General features: G+C 52.9%; 1 protein-coding gene across 2 annotated transcripts in view; it reads right to left on the minus strand.

Moving 5' to 3' along the window:
* Nucleotides 1-9,022: 9,022 nt before the first annotated feature.
* Nucleotides 9,023-14,612, minus strand: part of ACTL8 (actin like 8) — a 56,098-nt gene continuing 50,508 nt past the window's right edge. Inside the window, exons 2-3 of one of the 2 annotated variants that reach the window (XM_049617967.1) lie at nt 12,250-12,625; nt 9,023-10,311 (exon numbers count right to left, since the gene is read on the minus strand). In XM_049617967.1, the coding sequence (XP_049473924.1) occupies nt 9,559-10,311; nt 12,250-12,597 (1,101 nt within the window). In that variant the 5' untranslated portion in view covers nt 12,598-12,625 and the 3' untranslated portion in view covers nt 9,023-9,558. Of the gene's footprint in view, nt 10,312-12,249; nt 12,678-14,612 lie in introns of those variants that run through there. The other variant, XM_049617966.1, reaches the window with a different exon arrangement.

Raw genomic sequence — 14,612 nt, forward strand, 5'->3', positions numbered from 1 at the left:
ACTTTAAGTGACAACACTGAGGCTCCCAGTGAACCCTGACTTGGGACCCGGCTCTCCCACCTAACGACACAACCCAGGTCTCTCCACTCAGCGTGTCTGTCATGCCAGGACTCTGAGCTGAGTTCCCTGGACTCCGGTAGCCACAGTTTGGCCTCCCCAAATATCTAAGGAGCAAAGATGGTGTCCCCAACTCGTTGCACAGGAGGGTGGGGGACACACGCATATTCAGCTTGCGAGTGATGGTGTTTTTGAGCCAGACTGAAGAGAAAGGCAGGGGAGGCCGGGCAAGGCAGGGGGTTGTTTGCAGGGAGGGTGTGCCTGGAACATTCCAGCATTTGGGAGGAAGGTTGCAGAGCTTTAAATAATAGATTCGGGGATGAAAAACTCAGACGGTGAGATGGAGAGTCTGGACAGTGAGCCCCTCACGGAGAGGAGCTCTTCATCTGTGAATCTCCAGTGCATAAGACAGAGTAGGTGTTCAGTAAATAGAAGTCGGGGTTGTCAACTAAGATGATTTGATTTGGACCTTGTTCTGCTACTAATAAGCGGGCAGCCTTGCGGGTATCCTCACTTCTCTGGGTGTCTCCCCTGTCTCCACAATCAGGCCCATCTCCCCACCACCGAAAATTGTATCAGGCAGCTACCTAAACACAAAACGCTGCAGGTGAGAGGCTTTCAAAGCTCCTTGAGAGCCAGTTCAATAAACGTACCCGCAAGACCATGCCAATATTTAACTGAGTGCCAGAAAATTCCGCAAGCAGCTGATCTAAATACATCCTGCTAGGTATTGGAACCATGTGCTTTTGCTTGGTCCTCGGGAGAGAACGAAACGCCTGCTGACTAGTCCCTGTGTTGATTGCAGACCTACTCTCAGGGAAAGAAGATTAAGGCATTCATTCATTTAGCAAACGTTAATTGAACCAGTACTATGTGCCAGCACTGTTGCAGGTGCTGCGGACATATGCGGCAGTGAACGCAACACAAAATCCTGCTTTCATGGAGCTTACGTTCTAGTGGAGAGGCACACTTGTATTTTGAAAACTAAAGCAGGGAGAAGAAAGACAGGAGGTGTGTGGGGAGGGGGGCTGTTGCTTTTTGATGTGGGGCACGGGGGTCAGAGAAGTGCTCTGCTCTGAGCAGAGCGGAAGAAGCAAAGGAAGGAGCCAACAGATGTCTGGGGACAGTGCTCCAGGCAGAGAAAACGCGAGGCCAAAGCCTGGGCCCGGAGCACGCCTGGTCAGAGGGAGGATCCCTGGGGAGGCCAGAGGACAGGGAGAGGGAGGAGAGGTCACAGTGTGGCAAGAGCCACACCAGGCAGGACCTTGTGGGACCCAATGGGGACTTTGTCTTTCGCTCTGAGATGGGAACCAATGCAGGGCTTTCAAGCAGAGTGTGATGTGACCTCACCTTCTGCGGGCTCCCTTCTGCCAGCAAAAGCGGTAAGAATAAACTGGAAAGCTGGGGCAAAGCAGACGGTTGCTCCTCGAAGGGACCCCGGTGAGAGATGAGGGCCTGGGGTGGTCGCTGCAGAGGGGGTGAGAAGTGGCTGGTTGGGGATGATTTTAAGTCAGAGACCACAGGAGGTGTATTTATCGCTACTCTGACTTATCGTCCAAGGTGAATCTGAATCTGACTTTCAAAGTCTTGGCCACCAGGTCCACAAGTTGTTGCTTCCAGGAGTCCTTGGCTGACGTTGACACTGTCTCTTTTGACTCTAATCCCCAGAAGCTAGAAGATGCTTCCACATTGAAACTGTTAAGTACCTCAGGGCAGGTGCAAACAGGAGAGGAGCAGCTTGGAGGAGAAGCCAGCCCCCTGTGCTGGTCTGAGACGTGCTGTGTAACTCCTGGGGGACCGGGGTCTTCCCGAGGGGTCCACCTACATCTGGCAAGACGCTGCTACACAGCAGCAAACCCACAGCCCCCAGCAAGGCCAATAACCTCAGAGCAACGACAGTGGCTGTTGGTGCCAATGACCCCCGATTTGACTAAGTGCCAGGCACTGTGCTAAGCACTTTGCTTACAGTAGCTCACATAACCCTCTCCATAGACCATGAGGTTCGTACTATTATGATACCCATTTTGCAGATGAGCGTTGGAAGCTCAGAGACACTAAGTAATTGGCCTAAGCTCGCACAGCTATAAAGTGACAGACCCAGGGCTAAGACTCTGGTCTCTAGAACTGCTCCTTCAGCCTTTACAGGCAAAGCCTCGCTGACTAGCTCTGGGTCATGGGGCAGCCGCTCCCGAGGCTCACCACCCAGACCCCTCTGATGGTCTCACGGTCCTGGGCCCCTTCTCTTCCCAGGCAGGGCCAGCCCTCAACACCCACCAGCTCCATTCACACACTCCCCACCCCCACTGCTTCCTGCAGCAAAGGGCCCATGGTCCACTATTTCCCACCTGCAGAGAAACCACCTCAACTCCAAGGCCAGGCAGTTGGAGATGGGCACCATCTAGAGAGCTGAGAACCAAGCCGTTTGCTTATTGCAAAGACAACAAACTAATACCTTAGCAAGGCCCGAGGGAACCTTTTTAATGAATATGTAATGACTGAAGTGTTAGATAAAATGACACGACCATAGGGGATTCCCCCCACCCCCCGCCCCCCAACACTGGGTGGCCTCCAGGGTGGGTCGAGAACTTTGTTGAGTGCACACTCACAAAAACCCTGCAGTACAGACAGCGTTGGTGGCTGGTCAGAGCCATCTTACAAATGAGGAAACTGAGGCTCAGAATGGCTAAGTAACCTGCCCGGGGATGCACAGCTAACAAGGGTGAAGCGGGGTCGCACCTAGGTTCACTGCCCGTATGGCACTCTCCCCACAACTGTTAGGCAGGCCAGGTGGGGGAAGGGCGCTGAGTATTTCCTTCAACAGGTTCGCCATCACACCTGCACTTTTGCTCTATTTACTTTCCATGAACTCATTCTTCTCTCCATAAATCACACAGCAGTCCTGCCCTTGTCAGAATCATCAAAGGCCCAATTAACCCTGAATACCGTGGCCCCTTCTCTGCAAACCTCCCCGCCCCCCCAGACCCACAGCTTTTCAGGCTGGGAATGCCCGGCATGCAAGCACTTATTCTATGCCGGCCCTGTGGGGGGAGGGGCGAACCCACACACATACGAAAACCACCCACAGCAGCTAAATTCCGACTGCCAAGCCTTTATTAGTGGTGATAAAAGGCAGCAGAAACAGCACAGGGTTTTAGACTCCCAGGTGGGGGCTGAAGTCCCAGGAATTAGTCATGTTTTGACTGGTAGAGTTATGGAATTTATAATGGAGGCCCTAGAGAAATTAAACACGGATTACGGCCAACTCCCTCCCCCTCCCCCGGCTGAATGCCTCCTGCGGGAACAGTGCCTTGGGCTCCCTCGCCCCCTCCAGGAGCCTGGTTTGCTGGCCCTGGAGGGCTGGGTGAAGGCGGAGACCCCCTCAGTGCAGGGTCACAGAGGAGGTGGCTCTCACCTGCTCCCCACCTCACCGGGTGATGTCCACCCCTCATGGAATCCTGGGCCGTAGGAATCAGGTGTATCCTGAGCAGCACCAAGCCCCCAGCCAGGGTTCAGTAAGTCTCATCGAAATGAACCCGTGTCTTCGACCTTCTCAGCTTTGCCCTTCGTAAGTGAAGCGTCATTCCCTGCCCTCCCCGCCCCCCCGGGGAGGCAATAGTCGAGGGTCAGGAGAAGTGGCCTGAATTTGGGCGAGTCCAGCGAACTCTGCCTTAATTAAAGAAAAGAGTTGCACCCACCTTTCACACTCTGCTTTTAGGGCCTCTTTAAGAAGCCAAAGATCTCTGAGAGTGGTTGTATATCAAGATCCTAACATCTTAGTGGAAAAGTTCATCAAAAGGACAGGATGAAAAGGAATCTCTGTTAGCAGCTTGCTGGAGCTTCAGGGCGTTCTTTGTGATGCCTCTGTGTGGTTGACTGCCCCTGGAGTCTTTAATCCTGGCTTTTTGTTGGCAGACCAGTGACTGGGGAGAAACTTAACCTTTGCTGAGCACCTACTACGTGCCGGGCGCTGTGCTAAACCACTTTATAAACATTCTCCAGTTTAGCAGATCTTAAGAAAAGGGTTCAGCCCAGGGTAGGTGTCTAATAAATAGTCACTGAATGGATAAATGACTTTAAGCCCCATATCAGCCCTGTGAGCTAGGGCACTATAATCATCATCTCTTTACAGATGAGGCAATAGAACCAGAGAGGGGCAGTTCTTTGCCCCAGGCAACACAGCATGCAGTAGGAAACAGAGATTCAAGCCCAAGTGTCTGATTCCCAAACCTGAGCTCTCTCCAGTCTCCCAGGTGGGGCTTCCTCCTTGCTCAGCAGGGATTGGCTCCGGGATTGTGGGAAGTGAAAAGCCCAGGAGCTGTCCAGCATTTGCATTGCTGAAAGGAGAACACTGGAGCCAAGCCCAGACTCCCAGCTGGGGCAGGGCATTCTCTTGCCCTCCATACGAATACATCTCCCCTCTCACCTTGGAGACTGCTCTTCCCGTGTCCCACACTCCGGGCGCCAGGCTCAGATCCCCCAAAACTGACAACTACCAGACAGCTACCGGATGACAGGACCAAAGATCTGCTGGTCCCTCAAACCCAGTGCAACTCTAAGTACCACCAATACCAAATTCCCCAGTCTAAGGCATCAGAGCAGAGCAGAGTCCCGGATGACGCGGCACATTTCGCCTAGAGTCTGAATGCACGCTTTCCTGATTTGTGTTATTGTTCTTGTCTGGTCTCTCTCTAGACCGTTCTCCAAGCTATGCCCAGAGCTCCATTTCTTCAAGCGACGTCATGATTCTGCTCACAATTCCAAAGTCTTCACTCCTTCATGCAATACTCCATGTCCTTCAAGAGCTGGCCCTCCCTATCTCCATCTTCTTTTGTCCCCCTCCCCACCGCTTTCATTCTCCAGCCATTCTAAGCGCCCCGACGGTTTAATCCCCCATACCAGGTTGTCAAAGACAGCCGTGGGGCTGGTAGCAGGGACAAGTATTCCAAACAAAAGGAGCAGCGCGTGCTAAGTCCTGCTCCTCAGGCCAGAGTTATCTCAGGAATCACTTCCTACGGAAGATCCTCTGGCTGACCACCTCTCCCTGTAGCCATCAGTCGCTCCCCATCCCTATGATATTTCTGTGTACAGAATGGGACTCTGCTCCATGAATCAGACAAGAAGTTACCCTGCAACACTTCCCCCTGGAAAGTAAGCTAGCCCCTTATGATGTTTTATCCATTTTGTCACCAGCACCTACCTGCCTGTGAGGAAGTAAAAATAAACAGAAGAGGGGCGCCTGGGTGGCTCAGTCGGTTAAGTGGCCGACTTGGACTCAGGTCATGGTCTCGCGGTCTGTGGGTTCGAGCCCTGCGTCGGGTTCCGTGCTGACAGCTCAGAGCCTGGAGCCTGTTGGGGATTCTGTGTCTCCCTCTCTCTCTTTGCCCCTCCCCTACTCACACTCAGTCTCTCTCTCTCTCTCTCTCTCTCTCTCTCTCTCTCTCAAAAATAAATAAACATTTAAAAAAATGAGTAAATAAACAGAAGAGCCAGGTTTTTGCTTAAGGACTTGGTTAACAGAGGCTGGTGTGTATAGAACTAATCACATCTATAATACAAATTATGATAATAATAGCTAACCCTTATGTGTCTGGGACCTGCTCAGTGTCTTATTATGTTAACTCATCAAACCCATACGATAATCACCAAAACCACCTGAGGTAGGCATCTCCACCAGGTCCATTTTACAGATGAGAAAGCTGAGGCACAGGAGGCCAACTAACCTCCCCCAAGGCAACAGAGGCAGAAAGCAGCACAGCAAGGATGCCGGTCCAGACAGTCTGGCTTCAGAGTCTGAGTCCTTGTCCATTTCGCCATCTGTTTCTCTGAAGGGGACGTAGAGGTGGGAGGGGCAATCAAAGTCTCTTCTACAGCCAGGAGGACACCAGTGTTAACTTTATTCTCCACATCAGCAAACCCTAGAGCTCCGAGCGGGGTTATGGCGGGGAACTTGGCCTTCCACACCCCACCCACACCCTAACACAAGGGTGCCAAGCCCCAGCTTTGGAAGCAGAAACTGGCAGGACAGAACCCTCACGGCTGGGAACAGCCCCCCTTGGGGCCCTTCCGGTTGCCCCCTCCACCAGCCACACCCAGCACCCCCTTCCCCAGCTGCCGAGACCCTGCCTCCCACCCCCCTGCACCTGGTTGCCCCTGGCAGGCAGCCCCAGACCCCTCGCGGAGGATAAGCTACCCCCAGCTCTGAGCAGCTGCCAGGCCATGCCGGAGCCGGCAGGCATCTTCTGGGCACCACTTGCCGCCCCGCCAGGCCTGGCATGCCAGCAGTTGTGCGTTAGGTTGATGGCCCTGCACAGCCCCACGGAGCTGCTATTTTTAATTTAATTGGAGAGTCAGAGGAGAAAGATGGTACCCAGCGAGGGAGTTTTAAAAGCTTTCGGGGTGGGGGAGGGGGGAGAGAAAGCGAAGAAAAGTTCGTAATTATACACCAGGCAGCCAGATTTGATGCTTGAACAGAAAGGTTAAATGTTACATTCAGAATAAAATGAGAAAAAGTCCTGATGACAGTTGCCCAGAGCTAAATAAGGAGGAAAAAAAAAAATACCCCTTGCCCATCTCTTCTCCAGCTTCCTCGTCTCCCTCATCCTCGTTTCTGAGTCTCCCCCCTCCGCTTCTGCCTTTTAAAGCTCAGAAGCCCACAAATAAGCCAGTTTGGAGCACAAAGATTACCACTTACTATGTCAACACTTGATTGCCACCCCAAAGCAGCTTTCACTCGAACCTGAAAAAAATCACACATTTTCATTTCTCAGGCCAATGAGGTCTGACAGGGTCCAGAAAACTGGGATGGCAGTCTGGCACTGTGAGTAACCACATGGGCTTTAGTACGGATGGACCTAGGTTCAAATCCCTCCTCTGCCAAGGGACAGATGGTGTGGGTCATAAACAGAAGAATATAAACAGACGGACTCGGATGGCACACTCCTTTCATCCTTCCTTTTCCCACAGGGAATATAGATGTGATGCCTGGAGCTGCTGCAGTCATTTTGTGACCATGAGGCAAATCACTAAAAGTGGAACAATCGAGAGACAGCATCCTTGAGGATATACCACTGTTCCCCAGGACTGCCTATTTGCAGTCAATAGAGACAAATCAATCCCACTGCGTTTCAGCCACTTTTAGTCTCAGTGTTCTCGAAATGCTGAATCCATTCCTAACTCTGACAATCCCATATTGGCCTGAGCTTGAGGGTCAACTTGAGCAAGAGCATCACATCACTAAGCTTCAGTTTACCTACGTGTAAATGGGGACAGATGTCACTCACCTCACAGTGTGCATGTGGGGATTGAATGCGACTCCATTTCTAAGGCACAGTGGCTACTATTGTTGTTCACAGTCCCGATGAATGGGAAGACGATATCAAATTATAAAATGCCAAGTCACCTTTAATTCCATAGCACTTTCTAGTTTTCCAAGAGACCTCTCTCCCTTCATTTTAGCTCATCCTCCACCCCAAATCTCTGAGGGGAGGAAGTATTATTCCCTATTTTACACCTGGAAGCCCCAGAGAGGTTAAGCAACTTGCCCAAGGTAGCTTAGCTAATGACAGAGCCAGCCTGTAATTCTAATCAGATCCCAAGTCCCCGGGGCCTCGGCCGGGCTGGTTCTGAGCTGTTCTACTAAAGGTCCCACTTCTCCTCCTGGGGACCACTGACGTCTCAGGGTTGGGGACAAAGCTGTGTCTGAGACAATATGGTTCATGTGTCGACACAAGGTGAGTTGGACTCTGGCCTTCAAATTCCTCCTCCTGGCCCTGAAGCCTCGAGATTCCTTGAGCTCTAATCCCCCACCCACTGCACCTGTGACTCTATTCACATTAGGGAACCAAGAGCCCTGTTCACAAGGAGCCATATGACACAGTGGTTGAGAACCCAGGCTGGATTTGAACACCACGCTTGCCACTCAGCAGAAAAAAATATGTTCAAATTTATTTTGAGAGGGAGTGCGCGTGCGTGCACATGCAAGTAGGGGAGGGGCAGAGGGAGAGGGAGAGAGAATCCCAAGCAGGCTCTGCCCTGTCAGCGTGGAGCCCGATGCGGGGCTTCAAACCCGTGAACCATGAGATCATGACCTGAGCCGAAGTCAAGAGTTGGACGCTTAACCGACTGAGCCACCCAGGTACCCCGAGAAAAAAGTATTTGTTACATAAATAGTAAGTTCTATGAGTCAGGGTGAGCAGAACAGCTGCTGTGACAAAACAAGCCCCAAATCTCAGTGGCTGAAGGTGGTCGATTTTTCCTCATGTCCCAGGGCAGTGTAGCAGGGTTGGGTGGGGCTTGGGGAAGGGGGGTCTATGTTCCATCTAGTCATTCGGCCCCCTTCCCCCATCGGATCCTCTGCATCCTGCAGGCTGATGGAGCGATTTTAAGGGTCAGGCACACACTGAACTGGCCAGAGCCTGTGGCATGGTCACATGACCCTACCTAACTGCAGGGTGGGGGTGGGGTGCTGGGAAAGTGTAACCACACGGCCGAGGAAGGAGGGGCGGTCTCCCACGGTCCCCAGCAGTCTCTCTCAGTCTGCCCCATGGAAAGTAGGCATCCTCCTCCCCCCAGATCACATGACCTTGTTACATTTGATTATTTCAGTCTCCGTCACCTCAAACAGAGTTCCTTAATTACTGCCTCCGTCCCCCCGGTAGATCGCAATCTCCTTGAAGCCAGAAAACCTGGCATCTATCCCTCCGTGGTCCCCAGTGCCTAGCACATAGTAGGTCCTCTAACGTGTATGAAATAAATATTACATGAGTAGAAACTCAAACTTTAACAGAATTTCGGGACATCTGGGATAAGGGAGGGAACGTGGCAGAGAAAGAACAAGAGGCTCCAGGCCCCTGACATCCCACTCGGCGGGTCCCTAGAGGCTGCCCTGGCCCCACCTGGGTCCTCATGGACTCCCGCTCCCTGCGTCTTCCCCAAAGACCGTCCATCCTGCTGCCACGCATGACAGAAGCCAGCTCTGGTTCCAAAGAAGTTTATTTGCATATAAAACAAAACCCTGGCCATGGAGGGAGGGCCCTTTGGCTCACCTGTAGCAATTTGTCCCTGGCCAGAAAGAATGAGTAAGACTAGAAACTTCACCTCTCCCATCCCACCCCATCTGGGACCCCAGCACAAGGTCCTATCTCGCTCGCCCCAGTTAAAACCTACTGAACTGAGAGCAGGACAGCCCAAGGGAGATGCCAGTGAAAAATTAAGTGGCTACGAGGGAGACGGTAAGTGATCACTCCCCTCCAAATGACAGACCACCCCCTGGAGACACTGCCTCCGGAAGGCTTCCAGGGTCGACACCCTGTCCTCCTATGGGCTGGACCTCACTCTTGAAACAAGATAAAACCCTAGTACCTAAAAAAAAAAAAACAAAACAACCCTCATGAACTCGGAATTCCAAAATCAGCTGACCCCACCCCTGCCCAGGCCCCCGTCACTGAAATTAATCCCCTCTAACCCACGGGCGGGGCGGGGCGGGACCCAGGGGCCCACAGGTCACAGCCTGAGACTCTCCTCATACTCCTCCTTGGTCATCCACTCGGACCTGTAGGTAGACAGATGGGCCACGACGGACGCTCCTAGCCAGACGCTGAAGTTTCTGTTGGAACCCACCCACATGGTGGCCTTGGAGGAGGAGAAATGACCTGTCATCAGCTCCTTGTACAGGCGCTTGGTGAAGCCGGGGTACAGGGTGTTGCCCCCGCAGGCCATCACGTGGGAGGTGAGCAGCGGGTGCATGGAGGCCTCGCAGGCCAGGATGGCATCCACCACGGCCTGGGAGATGCCGGGCCCTTGCAGGTCGAACACCTGGGGGCTGAAGAACATCTCAGGGGCCAGCCGCTGCATGGGGGTCAGCTCCACGCGGGTGCCGTCGGGGAGCTGGTAGGCGTTGCCGTCGTCTGAGCCGCTCGGCAGGCTCTGGCGGAAGTCGAGCGCCTCCCCCAGGTTCTGCGGCACATAGCACTTGCTCATCTGCGTGGTGGCCACCGTTTCCAGCTGAAACAGGTTGTGGCGATTGCAATCCTCCTTAAAGAGGCTCTTGAAGAGGTAGGCCGCCAGATCCTGGCCCGCGAACTCCAGCGTCTTGCCGCCGGGCTGCAAGGGGCGGCCGAGATGGAAGGGCTGCACGCGGGTCAGGCCGTAGCCGGAATCGACCACCACGCCGGTCAGGAGGCCCGAGGCGTACAGGGACATCTCCAGCTGGTCGGCCAGGAGTACCGACGGCACATCCAGTAACTCAAACATAATCTGCAAGAAGGGAGGAGAGACGCTGGGTTATTCCCCCCCCCCCCCCGCCCCCGAACAAAAGGTCCCGATCCAACTCCGTCTTCCCCAAGACTAAGCCACGTGCCCAGCTCTCAGAATGGAAGCCGGTGCAGACCTGTGTCCCTAAGGGATGGAGGTAGGCGGCTGGGGGGGGGGGGCGGTGCCCAGAGGAGGTGGGGCACAGGGCCCCCCCAGGAGCTCATGCTGTGGAAACCAGGGAGGCTCTACAGGGATTCGGAGTCGGATTTGCCCTGGGGAGTTTGACGACCACATTCAGAAAGACCCGTTTGGGTGGAGGGGTGGGAAGGGCGGTCAGCTGCGTGTCAGAAACGGTGCTGAGGTGCTTGGCTCTGTGAGCAGCGGTGGACCCAGGGGGGCTACGGCCAAGGGCAGATCTGCCGCCTGGACCATCTCTTTAGAAGAGGGAAGAAGACATCAGACAAGAAGCAAGTGCAGGATATCCACCACTGCCTCCAGAAAAGGGGGGGGGAGAGGAAGGGGAGGGGGGGAAGGAAGGGGAGGGGGAAGGGAGGGAGGAAGGAAGGAAGGAGGGAAGAAGGGAGGGAGATAAATCCACTCACCTCTTGGTAAGTGAAGCCTTTTTTTTTTTTTTTTTCCACACATGGAGGCAAAACTGGGATTCTGACATTTAGGGTTTGGCAAAATCCTTAGGCTGATTTTCTCCCCCACCCATCACCCCCTAGATCTTTACAGAGCACCCCCCTCCCACCACCCCCCTAATTGCCCAGTTCGGACTGCAGCCCCATGTTTCTGACCCTACACACACAGAAAGGTGGCACCAGTGGGGGCTCCCGTGGCCTTTGGCCACACAGCCACCACTTCCTGCCCCAGCGGGCCCATCTCCCCCACTCAGGGGGAGGGGGCTGCCCCATCCCCGGACTCAGAATACTGTCCCGCCACCATCCATTTCCCAAATGGAAGCCAAGGCCCTCTTTTTCGAATGGGAAATGAAATATGAGTCCCACTTAGAACTCTCTAGGAGCTTCCGATCTATTTAGAGCGGGGGTTGGCAAGCATTTCCTATAAAAGCTAGACAGCCGGGGTTGCCAAATTTAGCAAACAAAAATACAGGCTGCCCAATTAAATTTGACTCTCAGACAAACAACAATGTTTTCGTGTACGTATGTCCCATGCACTACTTGGGACACGCTTATACTAAAGTATTATCTGTTGCTTATCTGAAATTCAGCTCAGACGTGCATTTTATCTAGCAAACCTACAATAAGTAGGTCTTTTAGCCTTTTCATGCTATATATACAGTCTCTGCCACAACTACTCAGCTCTGTGGTATGAAAGTAGCCAAGGACGATATGTAAATGGGTGAACATAGCTATGTTCCAATAAAACTTTATTTATAACAACAGATGGTGGGCCACTTTGGCCCACTGGCTGTAGTTTGCCAAGACTTGACTTAGGGTAAAATCAAAGCCCTCCCCACCCACAGGCTTGGGCCTACAAGACGCAACCCCTGGGACTTCACCTTCCTGCCTCCCTCTTCCCATCCTCCCTGGTGACTGAAATCACCTCCTCAGAGAAACCCTCCCTAATCACCCTCTCCCCACCAGCCAGCTATCACCCCATTTCATTTTGTTTCTAGCAGTGATCACTCTCCGGAATTCTTAGTGGGTAACTTATTCAAGGTCAAGTCTTCCCCAAGGATGGAACATGATCTCTGAACATTTCGGGATCCATGAACAAAGTACCCAGCATCTCCCCATCTTCATAGACTATTTCCACTGCCATGTCCCCGTCTGTTGGAAGAAACTCCGTGAACCCCATCTTGCTTAGAACAGGTGCCAGGCACACAGTAGGTACTCAGGAGACAGCGATGGGGCAGATTCTTTAGAAAACGGAGCTCCCGACCCTCCTCATGTCCAAACACAAAGTGCCAGGCCTTACCTCCAGGGTCTTCTGTCGGTCCGCGGGCTCCCTCAGAGGGCACTCTGTGACCATCACAGGGGAGTCCTCATGCTCCCGCCTATGTTTCTCCAGGACAAATGACCAGATGTGCTCCACGCCTTCCCAGTTGAGGACGCGGCCACGCTGGATGGGGTAGCTGAAGGTATCAGGATGGCAAATGTCGATGCCCAGACTCACGCGCCTTCGGGCATAGCTGGGGCCGGGGTTCTCCCTGCACGGGATGTAGTTCACGATGCTCGGGAAGACCATCTGGGGCTCGTTCCACCCAGACAAGCCAGCCTTCAGAAAGCCAGACCCGTGGTCGATGATAATGGTTCTCGCGGCCATGGCGAAGGCAGGGATCTTGGGAACTTGACTGTGGAAGGAAAAGACAGGGAGGGAAGTTACTTGTGAACCCATTCCAGGCCACGGTGGGCTGCTTCCCACTCTCCACCCCAGAGTCAAACCTCAGGCTCCCCTAAAGCCTGCCGGCCTCCCCTTCCAAGCCTTTATGCAGGCTGTTCCTGCAATGTTCCTCCAGCCCCAAACTCCTAATCATCCTACAAGGCCCCGCCTGGGAAGTCCTGCCACGCCCTCCTTCCCACCAACTTCTCCCGTTGTGCTTTGCACACTCTGTTACACCAGGGGCACGCTTTCGCTCCACGGGAGTAGAGGTCGGGCCGTGTTATTCTTGGAAGCCTTGGTGAGAAGCTTTGCCCCCAGAAGCTCTCAGTGGTGGTTGGCTGCCCGATTCAAGGACTCAGGGACGTCAGCCTCAGGGGCCACCGCCATCCGGGATAATAGCATACTAGCGACAGCATCATGAGCAGGGGTAACGACAGTGACAGTGGCCACCGGCAAAGCCGCCTTTCCGGGGTACACACCCTCTGTCTAGCTCTAGGAGGGAGTTTGCCGGTGAGGTTGAACGATGTAAAACTGCCATTCGTGCCTGCCAAAAATGATCAAACAGCAGCAGGCTTCCAATGGCTTGAGCTGGCAATCATTCCATGTTCCTACCCACCTGTAAGGCAGGTACCACGGTTGCACCCATTCTACAGGTGGGGATACTGAGGCACGGAGGGCTTAAAATTACTTTCCCAGGGCCACACAACCGAGAAGCAGGGCTGACACCTGTACCCAGAGCAGATCCCAAAGGCCACACTCTGAGCATCAGGCTAGGCACGAGAAGTGGGTTTTGAGTAGGAGCCAGGCAGCTGAGTTACTACATAAGGGAGGCCAGGCTGTCAGCAGGTTGGCTAAGCATGATCATAGACAGTTCCAACACCCGTAAAGTGGGGGGAATAATAAACGCCATGCTGGAAAGGTAGGTGGACTCACTATGTGATTTCCAGACTTACTGCAAAAGTCCAGCAGCCAACACGATGCGGCATTGGTGAAAGGCTAGTGACAGAGGTGCCTGAGACAGAATGAGGAGTCCAGACATAGATCTTTGCAAAGAAGGAGAACTGGTGTTTGGCAAGGTGCAAAAACAACGAAAGGGAGGAGGAACAGTCTTTACGAGAAACGGTAGGGAACGACTGGATGTCCACACGCCAACAAAAATGAACCTTAATCCATACCTCACACCTTATAAAAAACTAACTCAAAATGGGTCACAGATCTACGTGGAAAACCTAAAGCCATACTAAAACTACCCAAAGAAACAGAGGCGAAAATCACTGTGACCTCAGATACAGCAAAATTTTCTTAGATGGAACATCATCAGCCTGGCCCTTAGAAGAATGAACTGATACACTGGCCTTTGTCAAAATTTAAGAAATTTGCACTTTGAAAGACACCGTGAAAAAAAAAAAAGAAAGAAAGACACCATGAAGGGTACAAAAAGACAAGCCGCGGACCGGGAGAAAGGATTTGCAAATCGTACGTCTGATAGGTCGCTTGCATCCAAGAGCATACAAAGAACTCACAAAATTCGGCATAAGAAAAACAATCCAAGTTTTCAAGGGGCCAAAAGATCTCAACATGTCACAAAAGAAGATACACGGATGGCAAGGAGCCATATGAAAAGGCGCTGGGCATCATGAATCACCAGAAACGTGAAAATTAAAAGCAGCACCGCGTGGCTAAGGGAACGGCCAAGGTTAGAGGCTGACCAGACCCGGCTCTGGTGAGGAGGTGGAGGACCGGTGCCCTCGAGCACGGCTGGAGGAAACGCAATTTAGAAAACAGTCTGGCAGTTTCTCCTCTAAAGCGAAATACACCCCCGCCATCCCTAGGATCCCCATTCCTAGGTTTTCTCCCAAGGAAACGAAAACATATGTTCACCTGATACTCACGTCAATAGTTGCTCTATTCATAACGACCAAAACCCCAGCGACTGCCTCAAGATCCCTCGGATGGGG

The sequence above is a fragment of the Panthera uncia genome (genome assembly GCF_023721935.1).
Source record: "Panthera uncia isolate 11264 chromosome C1 unlocalized genomic scaffold, Puncia_PCG_1.0 HiC_scaffold_4, whole genome shotgun sequence".
NCBI lineage: Eukaryota > Metazoa > Chordata > Mammalia > Carnivora > Felidae > Panthera > Panthera uncia.